The sequence below is a fragment of the Taurulus bubalis genome (genome assembly GCF_910589615.1).
Source record: "Taurulus bubalis genome assembly, chromosome: 15".
Taxonomy (NCBI): domain Eukaryota; kingdom Metazoa; phylum Chordata; class Actinopteri; order Perciformes; family Cottidae; genus Taurulus; species Taurulus bubalis.
The window spans coordinates 11,361,764-11,382,609 of record NC_136603.1 but is presented as its reverse complement, the minus strand read 5'-3'; the positions used below and the strand labels follow the sequence as shown (position 1 = coordinate 11,382,609).

At 40.9% G+C, this 20,846-nt stretch overlaps 2 protein-coding genes across 2 annotated transcripts in view; one reads left to right on the top strand and one right to left on the bottom strand.

Moving 5' to 3' along the window:
- The window catches only part of myo10l3 (myosin X, like 3), a gene marked incomplete at its 5' end in the record, with an annotated part of 51,265 nt that extends 44,200 nt beyond the window's left edge, over positions 1-7,065 (bottom strand). The window contains one exon of the mRNA XM_079230840.1: positions 7,045-7,065. Coding sequence (XP_079086966.1) covers positions 7,045-7,065 — 21 coding nt within the window. The remainder of the gene's footprint in view (positions 1-7,044) is intronic.
- An 8,950-nt stretch (positions 7,066-16,015) lies between these two features.
- glb1l (galactosidase, beta 1-like) lies at positions 16,016-20,841 on the top strand. The gene is made up of 16 exons (XM_079231141.1): positions 16,016-16,151; positions 16,976-17,145; positions 17,221-17,371; positions 17,663-17,723; positions 17,811-17,905; positions 17,981-18,161; positions 18,257-18,315; positions 18,420-18,541; positions 18,761-18,801; positions 18,906-19,024; positions 19,122-19,196; positions 19,281-19,370; positions 19,499-19,612; positions 19,794-19,925; positions 20,266-20,493; positions 20,600-20,841. The coding sequence occupies exons 1-16, from the start codon at positions 16,086-16,088 to the stop codon at positions 20,801-20,803; spliced, it is 1,908 nt and encodes a 635-aa protein (XP_079087267.1). The 5' UTR covers positions 16,016-16,085; the 3' UTR covers positions 20,804-20,841.
- Positions 20,842-20,846: the final 5 nt, after the last annotated feature.

Here is a 20,846-nt window from a genome sequence, read left to right as displayed (position 1 = left end):
GAAGCTATAAACAGATTCAAAGCAGGATGGCCCGGAGGCAGCCGCCTCACCAGTTAACCCACGCTTCATTTGCATATTCATAGACTGGTTTTGTTCAAGGAGCATGTTAGGGGATGATGAAGTTATGAATGCAACTGTGTCACTGGGTTAATGGAAATTAAACACATGCAACACTCCAGCAATTTGCTGTCTTCGCTGTCTTTTAAGCTCCTATCATTAACATACTAAACGGAATCGCAGGGGCAAGTAAAGCAAATATGAGGAGGTTTACGTGTGTTTGTGTGTCTGTTGTGTCTTCCTGTCTCTGCCAGTGTGTGTCTGGGGGTTTAATCACACCTCCCCTCTGTCATCGTCTGATGTAGCTAATCTGCCATGTTGCTAATTAGTTTACTGAAGAGAATTTGCATAACGAATCACGTCTGCAGGAGCACATAAAGAAGAGCATCACTTGACACAAACTTCTGTCACCGTATCCTGCGTTACTTCCTTACCCTGTGAGCACATATTTCCCTTCCACTACTGTTCGAGAGTGATCAAAGTATTAGTGTGATCCTGTGCTCGGGGTTATGATACATTTTCTGACAACAGAAAGGGTTCCAGGCTCGGACCAAGAGGCAACACATGATGTGATTACTGCAGGTTTGACCTGATTGTCAGCTAAGCTTAAATTACTTTGAATATCTACACAGCCACCTGGCCTTCCTCCTCCTGTCTGCCATCTAAATATCTAGCCTCCTCTGTACTCATCTGTTGACTGTTGTGGGGTCACACAGCGGGAATCCCAGAGATATTTCAGGAATGCGGCTGTCAGGACTGTGTGTGTTTGACTGTGTGAGTCATCCGGGGGACAGGCCAGTGGGGGATTGGTTGTTGAGGTTGAGAGGAGCCATCGCTAGAGGACCTGGGTCCTGTTACATTGTCTTTAACCTTCACTCATACCTCACTGTCCCAGGTGGATCATTATGGGCTATAATATAACTGTCCTGTCTTACACAGTTTATACATTTTGGACATGTGTTGTCTTGCTAACACAAATGACTGATTAATCAAATGACAAAAACTTGATTTCTTGCCCGTCTCAACTCCTCAAATATGTGATGTGCTTGCTTTTCTCCGTTTAATGTCATTTTGAATTGAATACTTTGAATAACTTGATGCATTCTGGGCTTTTGTTAACATCTGCCAATTTGTTGACTGGCAGCACTACACACACACAAACATAAACTGAATTGAAAACACACACATGAAAGACAATTAGTCAGTATATGAACTGATAGACAGAACATTTATTAATAATCAATTAAGTTAACGAAAAAGCCAAATATATTCAAACTAGATTTGTTTCATTTCCTGTCTTATGTAAATATCTTTGGGTTTTGAACTGTTGGTTAGACAAAACAAGGAATTTCAAGAAGTTATTTCAAAAAATGTGACACAAAATGTTGTTTTCTTTTTTCATTTTAGAAACCAAATGATTAATCAATTATAATTGTTTAAAGGGAGGGGGCATTGGTGGTCAATATGATGCATTGATTGGATGCAGTGGAGATATGTATATGAGGTTGTGCACCATTTGAAAGTTCATGTGCTCTCTTAAGGAATGTGGGGAGTATTTTATATAGGATGAGGATGTGAAGGAAGGTTGGGCCTGAGTGGGAGGTATACACATATGTAGAGTCTTGAAAACACTGAACATGCGAGTCTCAGTATCTCAGTGTACCATCCTACAAGCAACCTGGGGCCAAACCACACACACTCATGTCTAATAAAACAAACTGGGAATGGATGGGAATGCTACCCGGTCATGACTGTGGATTGTGCCATGCTGTGTGTTTGCCTCTTTAAGCACCAAGGTGTCAGTAAGGCTCTTCAGGCCACGGCAGTAAAGGCTCATGCAGTGTGGGGTGTATAGTTAGGCTCGGCGGGGTGTTCCTCCGACACTTAGTCCTGAAAATACAACTGTAGCAGTAACCTCATCACGAGGGAGTCAACATAAAAAAATAAATTAAAAATATTGTTTTACCTCAGGCTATATTCTCCTGTGGTTGTTGTAGGCAATGTGTTTAAACAGGAAAATGTAATATACAGGCAAGTGTGTATAGAGACATCCCATAATAGGCTGCCTCTGTGAGCAGTAATCATAGGGGGCTAAAAAGGGAAAGTCACCATCTGGCCTGGGAGCAGTAATCACAGGTTGGCTGTTATTAAGCTTCCAGACGAGACCTCTGAACTCAGAGGATTTAAGCTATACACTTATTACCAGCTCACTGTGTCTGTCAGGTGGGGCGGCCAAGGTGAAGGCCAGCAGACCTTTATCGCTGAGCAATAAAGCAGTGATATATTGCAACGATGATTTTCTTTGCGTAAAAAATCCTGCTCCACAAATACAATGCACTCTAATCTGGTATAAAAAAAATGTTGTGTGGCCGGATTGATCTGGTTGAGAAACCAGTTTCACCTGATTACTGAAAATGTTATTGAGACATGAAGAAGAGACAGAACAGCATACTAAACACACGTGTGTGCGGCCAAACATAACACAAGCAGCATTTTGAGAAATACACTTGGTGAGAGGAAAATTAGCAGATCCATAACATGTGTAATATGTGTAAATATGAGATGAGAGCTAGCAGCCAATTAGCTAAGTTTAGCAAAAAGCTAAACAAACGTGACACAACATGTAGATGTTGTTCCCTATGGCCAGAGCCAAGCTTGCTGTTTCACCATCTTTGAAGTATTTACGCTAAGCTAAGCTAACTAACCCCATGCCTCAGCTACTTTTGCTGTACAGAAAGCTACTCATTTAACTCTCAGCAATCAAATACATAATCATGTTCTAAAGTGTTTACAACTGAATTAAAATAGCTTCCTCCACTGAAATAGTGTTTTTTCTGAACTCCCTTAAAGAAATATGCCACTTGTACTCTTCCATGTCGCTGTTGCTTTGACACTGAACAAGGTGAGTACATCAACCCGTGAGCTATTGCTTCAACAAGTCCCGACGTAACTCTGCATGACTGTACAAAGACTTCTTCATTTAGATACAGCAGACAATAGTTGTTCTCTTTCATCATGACCTGAGATGGCAGGCAGTTAGCAATTTGCACAAGTGCTCCAAGATGATGATCTCTATTTCAGAGGATGACACACCCAGGACTGCCCTGATATGAACACACACACACACACACACACACACACACACACACACACACACACACACACACACACACACACACACAGACTGGGGGCAATAAGGATGGGTGTTGAAGAGTGGAGAGAGTAGATTGAACATTAACTTACTAATATGTTGTATGAGCTGTGTCCTCTGGACATGTTGGATGTTTGTGAAGGTCAGCTGCTGAACAGTTCAACATTTTCAGAAATGGCTTAATTCTCTTTTCGGCCAAACGTTAGATGATGACAAATGTTGTCAAAGCACTTCATAGAGCAACTGTTTGTCCATCATCATGAGCTCATCGACAGGAAGACGAGCTCCCGCGGTGCATTATTTGTTGTTTGTGAACAAACTGTGGAAAGGTGTTCTTCTCCTTTTATCGCCACAAATAGACAGCTCTGTCTGTAAAGCTTGGTAATGTAGCATGTTAAAGCTAAAGTCAACAGCGTGGTGTCAGCAGGAGGTTATCACAGCTCCCCGTGTGACGGTCAGCTCGCTGATAGACGGGGTCCAGGTTACTGATAGAGACACAAGAAATGCAAACACAAGGTAGCGAGGGGAAAAGGCTTGATTCAGACTCAAACATGTTGATTCTAGTTTCAAAGCAGACCTTGAATGTAGAAAACTATTTGTTATGTTAAAATGGAAAATCCAAATTCAACAAACTACACATTTTCGTTATGAACGGTGGTTTCCGAACCTAAACCGCCTTCCCTAATATCACGCATCTGTGTCATTACGGGAACGGATTATCTGTGTTATTGTGTGTGTGGTCAGACAATGCCTGTTGGTAATTAGTCCCAGTGTTCTGGTGACAGATTAAACCACCTCCAGACTGTACCAAAGCTGCAGGAGTTCTGCTGACACACATAAACCAATGCCTTAATAATTCCTCCCTCTGTTTGTTCATAAACAACCAGCGCTGTTCTTTCACCACAACTTCAAGACAGGCAACAACGTTGTTTAAAAGTCCCCTCATTTGATGTGACAATGCATACAATAACCACTTCAAGTATAATTACATGTTGAGACTGAAGAAATGCAGGATCCATTCGCTATTTTTGTACCTTTCCTTCCTTCCTTACATCCTAACTGCACTTCCTGACTTCCTTCTTTACTCCATGAGCCGCCTGCGTGGTTGGAAGTGGAGAGCGATGATCTCAGATTCTCAGCTCTCTAAAGTGGCAGCTGGAGGAAGTGACAACTGGGTAGAAAAGACCCTGGGTAGAAAAATAGTTCAGCCTCCGGAGCAGGTTGGCCTTTCTCACGTTACCCATTTCAACGCAGAACGCTTACTGAGCATGCTGACCCACGGCTCCAGCTTCAAAGAACCAGACATAAACAGCACATAGGGCTGTGAGCCATGTTTCAGGATGGGGAGAGTGTGTCTGTCGGTGTGGGGGGGCTCTGGTGATGGTGTGAAACCTAAAGCCTCGTCACCACATCTCTACAATGCAAGGATGACAGGTCGGCCATGACCGGGAATGTCAGGGGTCAGGGCTGGGAATCTGGGCTTCCCTCTGTCAGAGTATCTTCAAGAGAAAGGTATTTGGTGTGCAGTGCAGGGAAGTAGTTAATGGGTGTGGAAAGGTCCTCATGTGGCTTTACAGTGCGTAACAGCTGATGCTATAAAGGAACTGATTACCAAGTTTAGAAATCCACATAGCTGGGATTTTACTTCATCCACAGGAGGCTTCACAATCTTATAAAGATTCTATTTTCAAACACACGTAAAAAAAAAAAGCCACAGATGCGGGAATATTATCACGGGGATTCCTGGCATATGAAAGTCTACGTTGACCAGAGGACGGATTGGGTGTGGAGTCGAGGCAGCGTCGCTGAGGGTTTTACGGTGTCGTGTCAGCTCCTGGGGGCAAAGGCCTCGTTGGACAGGATGGGCTTTCAGGAGAAACCTCTGAGCACACTCCCTTGTCCCTGCCACTACCTCAATACCCATCAGCACCTTCCCCATCGCCAACAGTGACATGCAAGGGGAAAGATGACTCAAGATTCTAGATAGACTGACTTTTGATGAAGGCTGGTCAGTGTTTATTTCAATTAACCTGATTTTCAAAATAATCTCTTCTCAGATCAGGTAGCAGATTCAAACATGCCGTTATATGCAAAAAGCCGATCAAATCATTTATGTGTCGACATGAACATCATGTTCGCCGTCGAAATGAGACTGAGACGGATTCACTGGATGCACAGTAATGAATCATGCCGAAGATTTATCCTGCTGCACTTGTTTTGGCTGAATCTGAGTTTAATCCTCGTCTTACTTCACTTCCAGAATTCCTCCTTAATTAAATCCACACTGGTTGCACTGAGGAGTTTTAGGGAGCTGATGTGTTTCCTTGACCCATCAGTCATTTAAAAAACAGGACAGTCCATTCGTTCCTTTTAATGCAGTTTTCATAAAAATGTGAAATAACCACCAAAAGGACCCATTGTGCTGCTTTTTCTACAGTTGCTGTCCATTAAAGGTACGAGGTAGAGTTTTACTTGATTGAAAAAAACAACAACAGCAAAACATTGATGCAATTTAACCTTTGTCCTTTTCAAATAAATTGAAGACACAGAGAAGCACTTTTGGTTATCACAGGATGAAAAGCAATATATTACATACCCACATTAGGAAATAAAACAAACAAATGCACCCTGGATCAAATTCAAATCAATGTTTGAGGATATCAGTTATTACAGAATGAAGAGCACGCGCCAAATAACAATTTTGCTCTATAACGATCTGATCTGAAATGATAACCTTCCTCTGGAAAGCATATCAGCAAATCTGATTATAACCCCAAATCCAGTTCACCTCAATCTGTTTGCTACAGAGCTGGGTTTATGCAACAGAATATTAAAAACTATAGTTTGCATGGGTTTTTTACGGTTGATGTTTTTACTTCAATAGACTGAAGTCAGAGAAAGGCGCTATTTTGTAGGGAAATACCACTCAGTCTAACCAGAAAATGACAAGAATTCAGTAATTTCCCCAACCTTGTACTGTGCAGGTATTACATTGCTTTGGTCAAAACTCTATGTCTCTATCATGTCAAGAGATGAATTACCTAAGCTAGTCTTATAATGTCTGTGTACATCAGTTTTAAAGCAATGTTTCAGTCTGTGTACAACTTAAATATGGAGCATCAAAGTGGGAAACAGCATGAAACTGAACCTACACCGAGTCACAACACGGCTCATCACTGAGGGCCAAGTACTCTTGATGGGAGAGATACAGGAGATGAGTGGAGGAGACACACATGTGTGAGTGTGTGTGTGTGTGTGTGTGTGTGTGTGTGTGTGTGTGTGTGTGTGTGTGTGTGTGTGAGTGTGTGTGTGTGCGTGTGTGTGCCATCCTCTGACTCAGAGGAGGGTGACAAAGCAGACCTACAGCCAGTCTCCACACAGCCTCTATATGTGTGAGTGTGTCGGTGTCTGATTTGCAGATGACACATCAAACCTACAAGGGCACACACTCAGCTTTTACAGCCAAGTTGCAGCAGCAATAGTGCCCTTACATGTAGCTTGTTGGAGTATTGCTGTTCCTATTACAGTTGCATCCTGTAGACCAGCCCGGTGCTAGTCTGGGATATGTATATTCCACTGCGCGAGAAAGCATCACAAAGACCAAAATCATAACAGATTTAATGTCAAAAAGTGGGGTGTTTTTGGTGATAACTTAACTAACACTGTACAGATCGACTAGAACGGGACCAGCCAGGCTCAGGCACGCGCACAGTGTAAGTAAAAAAACAAAACAAAGACGTCGCGGTCGGTTGGTCGGTGGTTTGGAAGTCACTTTTATAGTAGAAAGCGAACACAAAAACACTGCATCCTCATGGAGAAAATCGTTTTTAACTTACCTCTGAAAAGAATGTCTCCATTTCCACCGGTGCCCAAGCCTCTCGTCCCTTTGTAGTCTGAGTTCAGGGTACCACGGTCGAGGAGGAGAGGAAGCTGTATTTCCAAGTGATTTCCATCCGCGTCGTCAGGAGAAAGAAAAGTTCTTCGTCCCGTCCCGTCGCTCAAAGGACTCGAGCCATTTCGCGGTCATATGTTCGTACACTTGAGAGTTCTCTTCCCCGTTTTGACGAGTGTCCCGTGAAGCCTGTGTGGTGCCGAGCTGCTGTGTTTCTGCTGTCTAGTCGTTTCAATGAACCCGGTACATTATGCAGAGGGGCGGAGCCTGCAGGGCCACGGCCACTCCCCTCGGCATACGCCCTTTTTGTGCCCATTCCTACAAAGGGCCTGATGATTTTAAAGGATGTGCTCGTTTCCCCTGCGTTATTCAACACACACTGACACACGCACGCACGCACGCACACACACACACACACACACACACAATGCATATTGTTGAATATATGACAGGAATATGTGTACTAAGGGAGAAATTGTTGCAAATGAATTACAGGTCAGTTTCTGCAGCAAACTGAATTCACTCCAAGTATGTGTGTACTATAAGGAGTCCTTATTTTTGACTTCCTCCTTTGGGAAAAATAAACTGAGAAGGAAGAAGAACATAAGCGGTAGCCATGGCATCTTTGTCAAAGATGTTTATGTGATGTGGGTCACCAGGCAGTTTGTTTTTTTTGGTATAGAATATATAAATGCTTTGTTATACAGACATTATGCAATACAGGTTGAACGTTTTGACACTGGTCCAATAGATGGGTCACTGGCTGAGACACTTAAATATGGCTCTAGCAACCAAGTACACTATCAAATTGCCAAGTACTGACAGATAGCATTAAATTCTTAGAAACAGATTTTTTTTTTACTAATTCATCAAAAATGTCAAACAATAGCCACCGATAATCTTTGCTTACAAAACATAGTATTTTTGTACCGATAATACAAATTGACTAGCTAGTGAGAAAACTGGGATTTCATTATGGTGTAGTCATGAATTTAAACTCCAAGAACCAACTGAAAAATAGCTTGCTAATGCTCAATTTTGCAGTATAGCTTTTAGCCATTTTCTGTTTGTTTTTTTTGGCCCACAGATTAATTGTATTTATTGATTTGTGAAGGACAAGTACAGGTAAACAATAACAGTTGCAGTGTTCAACGCACTATATAACCAAATCTAATTTTCCAAACCAGTCCCTTGATGGTATTTATAGTTCAAGTAATTATTACAATGTCCCGCTTTTACAGTCTTAAAATCAGTGCATATAGTAATCAAAACTACGCCATTCATGTAAACACACAAATAAACAAAGAAAAAAAAAAAAAAAAATGAGACAAACAAACGTGTGTTAGCCTCAAAATCTGAGGCTAAATAAATGCCACACGTTCTGTTCTCTCATTTTTTAATATAATTTATCCAGTGAGAGAATTTGCATTGTAGCAAACAGTCGCGTTGGGGCATATAGATATTCGTGCACAAGCTAAAATAAACCAAGCTTTATTATTATTGTACGCTTTCCCCACAGTCACCAGATGGAATCTTACTGGTTGTCTTTTAAGCTTACAATCAATTCAGAGAGAAAAAAACACAAGCTTTTTAATCTGCGCCCTTATGCCAGTAAGATCAGCCACCCACTCATGACCTGGGGATAACAGTGGATAGACCGACACAAATTAATCTATATGCAATAGTCATGCAACAGATCCAGACTGGCAAATAGTGTCGCGTCCATTATGTAATCAGTGTTGATTGTGTGGAGCTAATAAAAGTGACATGGCAGAGCGCAGTCTCTGAAATTATTTTGGTAATGTTGGTTTAGAGCTCCCAAAGCTCTTTATTGGATTTTTTTGCATTTTGTTCTCCCATCTGGATACTATTTTAAAATAAATAAATGTATCTTCTTCTCTTCTCCTCGATCTACTAAACTTAGGTTGGACTTCTCGGGATTTGTGTTTTGGGTGTATGGTAAAATGTGGTGATGTAGTTTTGTGATGGTTAGTTGATCAACATGACAACGATATATGGATGTATATTACAATTTTTTTGTCGGTACAAAAAGTTTAATGGAGTGAGTTAGTAATTCTTGATTATGAAGCAAGAAGCAGCTTCAATAAGAAAAACACAATCATTGTTTTGTGTTCTTGTAAAGCCGGGAACAAAGAAGAGAACAATACTTGAACATACCTTTGCCAATGCCAAAGCTCAGAGACTGAAATGGGGGGCTTGTCCATGGATGTGAAAGGTTGGCAGATATGCATAGCAGCAACATTTCCAAAATATTTGATTATTACCATTTCTTTGTAACTATGCTGATTTAAAAAAATGCTAATATGCATTTACAGTATATTTCATAGAGTTTATTAATGTTTCTAAGAAGGAAATTGTGTGCAGTGCTTTTTATTTGTAGTTACTATCTTCACAAGGGCTAAAAGTTACAGTTATATTTAGTTCGGAACAGTTTATTACCGAAACATCCAGTGTGCTTTGAGAAAGTTGAAGGATTTGTGAGTGGTCCTGTATTGAGCAGCATCAGGAGTGTACCAAATTAACGTTGTGGAGGAACCGTTTACATCATCTCTCAGGTGATTTGACGTTATTCCTGAAATCAGGGATGATTGTCAGCTCTGACTGAGTCGTCAGACTGACTGAGTAGTCATCAGGGTGGCATGTTGAGGATATTCAGCATTGCATTGACTAAGCATGACCTATTACCCATTCGCCAAAACCTAACAATAGGGACAGAAGTGCTCTTGAAGTGAGTGATTAATTTGACCCGTCAATGTGAAAATGAGTAGATTTCGAGCAAGGCTTTCTTTGACTCTACCTGAGAGAACAAAGAGAGCAAGAACAAAACATCCATTTGATCATCAAGATCCCCAGAGGGACCGGGGGAAGGGACAGGGATCATAAGACCTGCTGTCCTTGATTCCTGCTATGGTCTCAATCAGTCAACATGTGCTGGTTTGGTCTTTTGAGGAGAACAACCATGCAGGTGAACAATGTTCAGTATTTAAAAAACACTTGTGGACCATCCCAGCAGGACAATGGCTCCGTATGTTAAAGAGGGGAAACAAGCTAATTTTGCTCACATGAGATCAGGCACAACAGCAATATGTCAGAGCCAATGAACACTAAATGGCATGTGTCTTCCCATCTACAGCCTTGTAACACAGCTGAGTGTCCGGTCTGCAGGGTTGATACTGTACATTTGTGTTCAGCGTGAAATTGGAAATCACGAACAGATGTGCTTTCATAATAGACGATGGTTATCAGTCCTTCATCCTGCAGGAGCGACAAATGCAATAAGGAGGTCTCATATTTTATTATATAAGGGGGGAAACAAGACATCAGAAGATGGAGTTGTAAGGCATATTTAACGGTATCAAAATGTTTTTAAAAGCTTTCTAATGTTGCTATTTGCGAGCTGTAAACTTAAGAAGCAGCACTAATATGGATCTAATTTGCAATCGTTGCCCCCACTTCCTGCTTTTACAGCATGCAGTACATTTGTGTACAGATCTGTGGCTTCAGAAATGGCCTCTGTGCGGACATGCAATGGCGCCAACAAACAGAGCCAGGTGCTATATATGTTGATGATGTACTCCAACCGAGGTACCAAGCCGAGGGAATGTGACCATTTCAGATCAATAGCTCTTTTAAATATATGTCTGATTAAGCATGAAAACAGTGCATGAATTGTTAGGAATTGTGTATGTGGAGGGCTAATGGAGTCTCTGATGACCCTCGTGTTCGCACATTTGACCTCAGGCAAAGTCATTCAGGTCGGGATACTTCAGCCTCATGTCAAACAGTCTGCTTCAGCACATGTGATGGAGGTCCCACTAGCTGAGAGCGATGTTTGATTAGTCGCTACACAGACAAGAGGTGTTAGTCACATCCAGACCATAATAATTACTTAACTGGAGGCTTGATTATGTAAAAAGCATCCATCCATGTATTATTGCCGGAACCCTGAGTGCCCTCTGAACAACAAGCACAACCATTGATCTATGCACTGTGAAATCATTATATCACCGCCTGCTTTTTTCTAATGACGTATGCTTCATGCAAAGTCCGTGGCAACATGTCAAATTCAATGATGTCCAAGTACTGAAAATCCATACACACTTTCTTTGTATTGAGCGGAAAATATGACATGTGTGATTGGTGTCAGACCTGCAAATACTGATGTTGTGTTATAGACAATGTTTGAACTCTGTGATGTCGACACAGTTAATCTGAAACACCGATGAAAGCTATTTCGCAATATTGGAGTTGTCATTTCAATGTCTAAGCTATTACCGTAATACAAATCTTGAAAACCCATTCCCTGGTACCAAGACATTATTTTCATTGTTTTATAGCTCAAAGTTGACACAGTCAATCTGGAACGAACGGCGGGAAAAAAAACTGCTGAAAGAAAAGGAAAAGGAAAGATTTATTTTTGAACATAAAATCGTGGATATATTTACAATCTGTGCAACATACCACACCCACTATCCATTTATTTTCAATTCAGGCAAGGAAAAATGCACAAAATAACCTTTAAAAACGAAAATGATTAGAAACCTCAAGAGAAACAAAAGGACAGTATTATGTAAATACGGTATAGATATAGAATATTATGTAAAAATATAATGTGTGAAGCTGAAGCTACACATTACACGTTTAGTCAAGCCATGATGAGAGTTTTTATGGAATGATATATTGTTGAATTACATTAATGAAATCGATGTGGTCATTGCTTATTCATCTTTCAGGATAGGGACCGCTGTGTCAGGGGAGCAGTGCTTTATTGGACACACCCAGGAAACAAAGCAAACAAAGAAGAGGGAGGCAGAAGCTATAACATTGATTGAAATAAATCTAGTTTATCTAACATGGATGGCAAGAGAAGAGAAGATAACCTGGACATTGAGATAAAAATGGAACATCTGACAATATCAGTAAACAAAGGCAATTCAATCTTTATTGGATCACTCTCGCTGGCAGCATCACATTAATGTGTAAATATGGTCGATGACAAATCCTGGTGCCACATTTATTAAATTATGTGGCTGATCCTGGAACACCAAAGAGCCGACAGGTCGCCAACTGAAAGCATTACTCACACCTTTGTCAACAGTGTCTGCGGTTTTCATGATGGAGGGCAAAAGACGATGGAACGAAAATATTCCGTAAGCTGTAACGATTCAGTGGATTCAATTATAAGTGGTTTTGTTTTCAATAAAATGTTGTTGTTTTCTCCTGTGTTTTTTTTCCAGGTAACTGAAAAATAACAGTTATTAATGAAAGCAAAACATCTCAATCAAATCTACAAAATCTAAACTTTTATTTTGCAAAAGCAAAAGAAAAACAAATGATCATGGGTTTCATGTGGCGCCATTTCGTCTGAAACCAAGGTGAAAGCTGGTGTATTATGTACATATAGCTATATTATTTCCTTGAATTCTGTACTGCATACATATTTTGTATCAACAAATACAACTCTGCAATACATGTATTTGATTTAAAGGAACAGGAAAACAAACGCACATTAAAAGATTATCCGAACAAATAAAATAAGAGTCTCCAGCCATGCCATCAGCTCTGTGCAGCTATACTCTTGGACAGTGGAAATGAATGTCAATACAGAATTTCATGGCAATCCTTTTGATAGATTTGTCAGTCGGAACCAAAGTATTCAACCAACTAACACACTTTTCCATAGAGCCCTGCTGCTAGTATGGCTTAAAATAAAGCTACAAATAAAACGGAGAAAGCTTATGGATTGATAGATCAACATATGACAAGGAGGGGAAAGAACGCAATAAATACGTAAATCGCTGACTAATTTTGGCCTAATAAGCCCCTTCATCAGCTTTGACAGCAGGGAGCAAGATTTCACAATATATCTCACCACAAACATTCCTCCTCAGACATGCTTGCACCCCAAACACATACCATACCTTCCTCGAGGCTGAGGAATGAGGCCCAGCTCACACACTTCCCATGCTCCCCCACACTGTCAACTTCCTGTTTGTTTATAGAGCTTCATGTGTCAGTGCTCCCACAGTAAGATTGTATTCTACCCTCTATATCGGCTCCTATATCTGGATTAATTGCTTTCAGAAACCTGTAAAATTAAGCCAAGGATGTAGACAACTGCTGAGTTAAATCTGTTATAAAACGCAAACACGCCACTGGGCCTTTGTCATGTTGCCGGGATGTTATTGTTTATTGTTTCGTTTCTCAGAACAATTTTCTCTCAGTGTCCAGAGCATCATCAGCATGAGTGAGTCCAGCAGTGACTCACTGGCCATTCAGAGGCTGAGAAAACAGACAGGGTACATTCCTCATTGTACCCTGAGCTCAGGACGGTGGGGAATTCTGCAGCTCTGTCTCATGGCATGTGATTCAACTGTGTGAATCATGGACGATTGCCCCTTACACGTCACTAATCAATGAGCTTTAACTTATATGTTCAGGATGGGTAAAGACAGACATTGGTGTTAAACAGGTATACTATACATATCTCCACAGGACATGTAGAGGTTATATGTAATGATCTGAAAAATACTCCAGAACAGGTTGTCCACTAATCAGCGGATTGATGGTTGGATTACCAGCTCCTCTTGTCCACATGTCAAAGTGCCATCAAGCTTTCCCCGATGGCCCGGTGAGCACCTTGCATTGAATCTCTGCCACCGTCAATGCGTCAGAGTGATACTCCTCATGACAAGTAAATTGTGATTTTCAATATAAAGAAAGGCAAATTGATGGAGTGAACTTTTGACAGACCTTTGAGCAGTTCCAAACAGACAGATCCGTATTTCCAAGAGGTGGAAGTATGTGGGGGTGGGGCTTTCTGAATACACCTGCTTCCATCCGAAACAACAAAGAGCTAGGGCTATCTCAGAGGTCAGTGTGGCTCCAATCTAATTACAGACTCTGGGTAGATGACCTCTTTGAGGTGACTCCCGACCCTAGGGTGATTTTTCTCTGTGTCTCCCATCATATTAGGGACAGGCCTCTCCAAGTACAAGACTGGTCCGTACCTTTACACAGTAATTAACTAACAACAGGGTTTTGCAAGTCAAATAAGAAGTTTTTTTAAAACCATATGTAATGTAGTAAATGCAGCCTGATCTTATCTCAGTGGCTGTGACTGCAGCAATGAGAGTTAAGTAGTCGCTGTGGTGTTTGTATTAGTCTCAGTCACTTCCTTCAGACTTCCAGTATTTCTACAGTATTTCAGTAAGTGGTATTGTCCTCAGTGCATTATTCACTTGGGTTTTGTGGTTTGAACATCCATTTTCTACAAGCTCGGGGGCTTCAAAGATGGGATACTGAAAAGCTATCCTCAGGCACTACCATGCTCATAACCAAATTACAAGCCCATGTATGTCGTTCATCCTCTCATTCCCAGGACAATTAACAGCGTCAGACAGTGGGCTAATAAGCCAAAGAGCCATAGCATTTGTCCTATCTGCAGTTGAGATCACATTCCATTAGCAATTGTGAGCACCCACCCTTTCAGTCTTCTTAAAATGTAGATTGGCGAATAAAGAGGGAGTGTGCAGGAAATGAGCCTATATGGACGATCATTACTGTTGAGTGGGTGGGACTGGAAAAAGATAAACCAAGTGGGAAAAGTATGTGTACATATGAAAACAATGACAGGCCAGCAGGCTGATACAGTCATGATTAACCCAAATGAGCAAGATCAACTGCTTTTAGTTTACATGACTAAGATAAACGGTTGTTCCCATTCAACATCAGCCACTTCACTATCACTTAGGAGCTTTCTAGAACCATAATGATGTGCAAGCCAGCAGCAAATGTGTCCTGGAAGCACGTTTAATTTTCTATAAATGGGTCATCACAGTCAGGACTGCAACAGATGAAGTGACAAGACAGATGTATGTATTTTTTGCTGGAAAAATAAATCTGAACATAAAAGCATAACTCTTTCTAAGAAACTATATGTCTCATCTCAATCAGGACTCACTTCTTTCAGCTCATTTGAGTTCCCATTAAGGTATCGAAGCGCCATCTAGTGCTCTATATGAGTATGTGAAGTTATTATACATTTAATTGTTATCAGAAGTCTAACTGCAAATGTTCTGAAATCATCACACCAACATTACCATCTCTTTACAAAATTATAGTTATGGTATTATAAGTGCCTTGAACCTTTGAATAAATGATGTGAGTTTTATGTTGAAAGGTTGACATTTAACCATCATTTAAACAACATGAAAAGGACGAGGCAGAGCCATGTCCTGCAGCTACGATAAAGCAAAACCATTCCTGAACTGGCTGCTTTGTTATCTTGCCATGCCAAACACAATGGAATTGTTCTAAAGCTACATAATGCATAGCATGTTGTGACAGCATTACACCACTTGTTGGCTCTCTGTTTTTTTCCTTCCCCTACACAGTTACCACTTTAATGTGATATAATCTATTCATTTGATCGTTATTTATTTTGGGTTGTTGACATGTATGGATACTCCATCCAGCTTTAAACAATTGATATACTATGCTAAACATATGCAGGAGGATTAATATGTCACTTAGTTTAAATCTATTTTGTCTCATAAAATGAGCAGTTTAGCGTGAACAGTGACATCTAATAATAAAACTGTAAACACATTATTTTCGTAGATTAGAGTCAAATTATTTGTATTCTTATATATATATTCGTTATTTATTCACAAAATACCAAAAAGAGGACTATTTATGAAACTTAAGTCTTGAATGAATTCAACCATGCAGAGCATTGGGACCTTTTACAAGCCAGGATAAATCTGGAGGAGAACGTGTCGACCTTTAGGACCCTGCGGGATGCCCAGTGATAATCACGTGACAGTGTTTGGCGCTTCTCCCCGAACTTAAGTGAATACTGGATGCAACGTAACTTCACTAACAAACATGAAACGGTACTCGCGTGATGCTTATTAGTGATGAAGTAGTTTAAGGTGAGGTCCTCTCTGGAAGGCAGCGGACATGGCTGCTGCGGTCTTTCTCTTCGTTGCGGTGAACCTCGCTTGTTTATCCGCCAGTGGAAACTTGGTAAGGAACAAACTAATAGTTGACTGACGTTACATTAATTATAGAAAAAGTCACCTGATCACATCCGCAGTTCCTGGAACTTTTTTATAAAGTAAAGTAGACACAGTTCTCCATTTCAACTTGGTTTTGGAACATTCTTTGAATTCAAGGCTGAGTCTGACCGATATAAAGTGTACTATCTATTCTAGTGCTAATATGATCCCATAAAGACCGATTAATGGAGATAAATACCACACTGCAGTGCAAGTACTCAGATATACAAACAGCATAGCCATAGTGTACAAGTACAATTCCTGCATTCAAAATTGGTGTCAAGTAAGATCCTACGTATTGACATCAAATATACTTTACTAGTACCAAAAAGAGACACATTTCAGGATAATATATATCTGGATTGCATGGTCAAGGTAAGGGGCTATTTTAAAATCATTTATATTCGGCTGTGCAACTTAACCAATAATATATCATCATGTATTAGTTGATTTTATATTTTGTATTAAACAGAATTGAATAGATGTAGATTATTATTTTGTATAGCCCAACATCACAAATTAAAATGTTCCTCGGAGGGCTTTACAATCTGTACACATACGACAAATCTGCAAAGTAAGTTGTGACTAAAGCTTCAAAATACATGTAGCGGAGTAAAAAGCAGAATATTTACTTCAAATGTAGTGGAACTATAGTAATACTACGTGAACTACAAGTGCCTCAAATGTTTTATTTGTACAGTACTTGAGTAAATGCTACACCACTGATTGTATCTAGAGATTACAATGTCAATACAAACTTCAAGCTTCTAGATACGATGCCATCTCTTGCAGGTCTCTGGTGAAAGATCATTCTCTATAGACTACAAAAACAACTGTTTTCTCAAAGATGGGAAGCCTTTTCAGTACATCTCAGGTAGTATTCACTACTCCAGAATCCCACGGTACTACTGGAAGGACCGCCTCCTAAAGATGTACATGACTGGACTCAATGCTATCCAAGTGTAAGTTCAGCACATTGCATATTTTGCATTAGGGATGCTCTTTCTTGACAAGACATTTATTCTGCCTGTACACAGATATGTGCCCTGGAACTTCCATGAAGCAGTACAGGGGGTCCAAAACTTCACCGGGGATCGAGATCTGGGGCATTTTTTGGATCTGGCCAATCAGACGGGTCTTCTGGTCATTCTGCGACCCGGACCGTACATCTGTGCGGAGTGGGAAATGGTGAGAAATGTATCTTTTTGAACAGATTAGTTCATAACATCCACGCCGAAAGTACAATACGTGATAAATCATCAAGAACGTGTCCTAAACCAAGATTTACAATGTGGAAATTGAGAAAATAAATAAAACACTAGATATTACAGATTTAAATCAAGACATTTAAAAATAAAAGGTTTACCTGTCACATTTTTGTAAGTGGAAATGTACAATCAAAGTGAGCAATACTGTTGTTATTGAACAGTATGCTTTATTTGCTGCAGTCTTTTATTGATGTTTGATCTTTCTACCCAGGGTGGATTGCCAGCGTGGCTACTTCAGAAACCAAACATCATACTTCGCTCAGCTGATACAGGTATGACTATTGCACCTACTGCATGTGTCTTTTGTTTTTTTTGTTTTTCATACTATTATGCCATTGATTTGTTTTCCTCTGCCCCAGATTATATCCAGGCAGTCAGCAATTGGTTTGCTGTTCTTCTTCCCAAAATGAAGCCTTGGCTGTATATCAACGGGGGCAACATCATCACCGTCCAGGTAGAGCATGAAGTACGTTTTGGATAAATTACTATTATAATATTGGTTTTAATTATTCATCTTCTTTGCCTACAGGTGGAGAATGAATATGGAAGTTACTTTGCTTGTGACTACAACTACATGCGTCACCTGCGGACTCTGTCCCGCCTCTTTCTCGGGGAAGACACAGTCCTGTTCACCACTGATGGAAACACAGACAAGGAAATGGCATGTGGGACTCTGGAGGGATTATATGCCACAGTGGACTTTGGGACAGGTTGGTATTGTATAAACATGATTAACAAGATGGCACCCTGTGCTTTGTTATTCATGCGGAAAGTTGTAATTTTTACAAATTATCCCTTAATACAGACACCAACATAACTCAAGCCTTCAGCCGGCAAAGGCGGTTTGAACCTCAAGGGCCCCTGGTTAGTCATATATTCATTCACTTATCTTAAGATGCAGTTATTACTGACTCAAACCAAGTGTATGATGGTAAATGTTTTACATTACATTTTACATTATGTTACAGGTGAACTCTGAGTTCTATACTGGCTGGTTGGACCACTGGGGAGATCCGCATGCTGTGGTTGATGCTCAGAAGGTCAGCAGAGTGCTAGAAGAAATGCTAATCATGGGGGCCAACGTTAACATGTATGTCTCCTTGAACACTTGCAAACATTTCCTGGCATTGTTCTAGATTTTCTTATCAACAAATCCCATGAATGTAGAATATTGCTAGCCTTTTATTTAGGATGCATCAGCCACCGGTTTGAGATGAAGCTGCTCCACAAAAGGTGAAAAGCGCCCGTCTACGTGATGAACAGTAAGTTTCCCCACTAAGCAACACATTCTTCCCCTCTCTCGTCTCAGGTACATGTTTGAAGGAGGCACTAATTTTGGCTACTGGAACGGTAAAGTCATTGGTTTCATAACCAGTACCTCAGTTGTTCACACGGTTTAGATGAAGATGGAGGCTCAGCTCATGGCGCATTCGTTCCTTTGTAACTCCCCAAAGGTGCCGATCATGACACAAGGTTCCGCTCAGTGGTGACTAGTTATGATTACGACGCCCCGCTGTCTGAGGCAGGAGACCCCACAGAGAAGCTGTTGGCCATCAGAGATGTCATTAAGCAGGTAACATTGATTTAACTGCCACCCACTGAGGCTGATGTCCTGATTACACTTGTTCATATGTCTAAGACATGATTAATGCAACGCTGTTTCTCTACAGTTTAGAGATATTCCCTCTGGCCCCATGCCACCAGCAACTCCTAAGTTTGCCTATGGCTTTGTGACCCTGAAAAAAGTAAGAATAATTTCAGCTTTTAAAGTACAAAAAGTGTAAAGAGCCAGAGGTTGTGACTGATGCCAATATTGGCCACCTTTTCAGGTCGGCAACATCGGCGGCTTGTTGAACACGCTCTCACCCCTCGGGCCGGTGAAATCCCAGTACCCTCTGACGTTTGAAGAGCTGAAACAGGTATAGTATGTCTGTCTAAAAGGCAACAACAGGGGAGGGGACTGGTGTTGTGGTGGCATTTAACCTCTTGAAACGTGGAGAACTTCTAGACTATTGTGTCTGCAACCTGTCATGTCTATTGTGTTCAGTACTATGGATACATGCTTTATCGGACCACGTTGCCCCGGGACCTCTCGGCGCCTACGCCACTTATCTCTCCACTGAATGGGGTTCATGACCGTGCATATGTGTCCGTCAATGGGGTAAGCCTTCACAATGAACTTTTGTTGTCTAGCAATCAGATGTGTCATGTCAGGTATAGGGAAAACATCACAGGTTAAAACTAGGCATGATTGTTTCTAAAAATTTCAGGTTGGGACAGTTTTAATTCTTTCTCAGTTATTTTTGAATGTCCATACTCATTGAGTGTGTCTGCGTGAACAGGTTTTCGAGGGTCTGTTGCAGAGAGACACTGTGCTGGTGATGAACGTAACGGGACAGCAGGGGGACACTCTGGACATCCTTGTTGAGAACATGGGCAGGGTGAACTTTGGCAGCAAGATCAACGACTACAAGGCAAGAGAACAAAGTCCAATCCTGTAGGCAGTACATTACTTTTGTATGGACACACAAATCACAGCTTCAACTGCAATGACGGATATTCACATAAGGCTACTAATCTGTTCAATTACTTGTCCAATAGCTAAAATGTATTATAACAAATATTTGTAAATATTATTTGGCTTTTAAAAATGACCGTAAAGATTGATAGAGCCATAGTATCGGGACAGTTCCTGACAAAACCCTGAAATGATTACTAAAAAAATGAAGACTATTCCTATTGCTTGATGGCTACTGTGTTTATTCTGACCTACTTACAAAGCATAAGCTATTAAATGGAATGTATGTACCTCAGGGCCTCTTGAGCAACTTGATCCTGGGTAAAGATGTACTGTCTGACTGGACGATCTACCCTTTGGACATTGATGGCGCCATCACTGGAGGATGGCCTCATTCAGACAGTCAAAAGTCCTTCCCCATCCCTCAGAAAGACTTATCAGGTGGACCAGTCCTGTACATGGGGACCTTACAGCCCAACGGCCTGGCCTGGGACACCTTTGTCAAGCTCCATGAATGGACAAAGGTAATGCTAATTTGATTGTATCTGTTAATTCCTATGTGGGTTTACCTCATTATTCCAGAGGGGAAAAATAATTGTATCCTTATCATTTTGTCCTTTTTTACATCAGGGTCAGATTTGGATAAATGGTATGAATCTGGGACGATACTGGCCAGCAAGGGGCCCTCAACAGACTCTTTATGTCCCTGGACCCCTGCTCAGCACTACCCTACCCAACAACATCACAGTGCTTGAGCTGGAGAGGGCCCCAGCACACCTACGGGTTCTTTTCATGGACCGGCCTCAGATCAATGTCATTGCTGGAAAGTCTTAACAGAGCGCACTGAGTTTTGAATGTCACATGCCAATATCTGAAT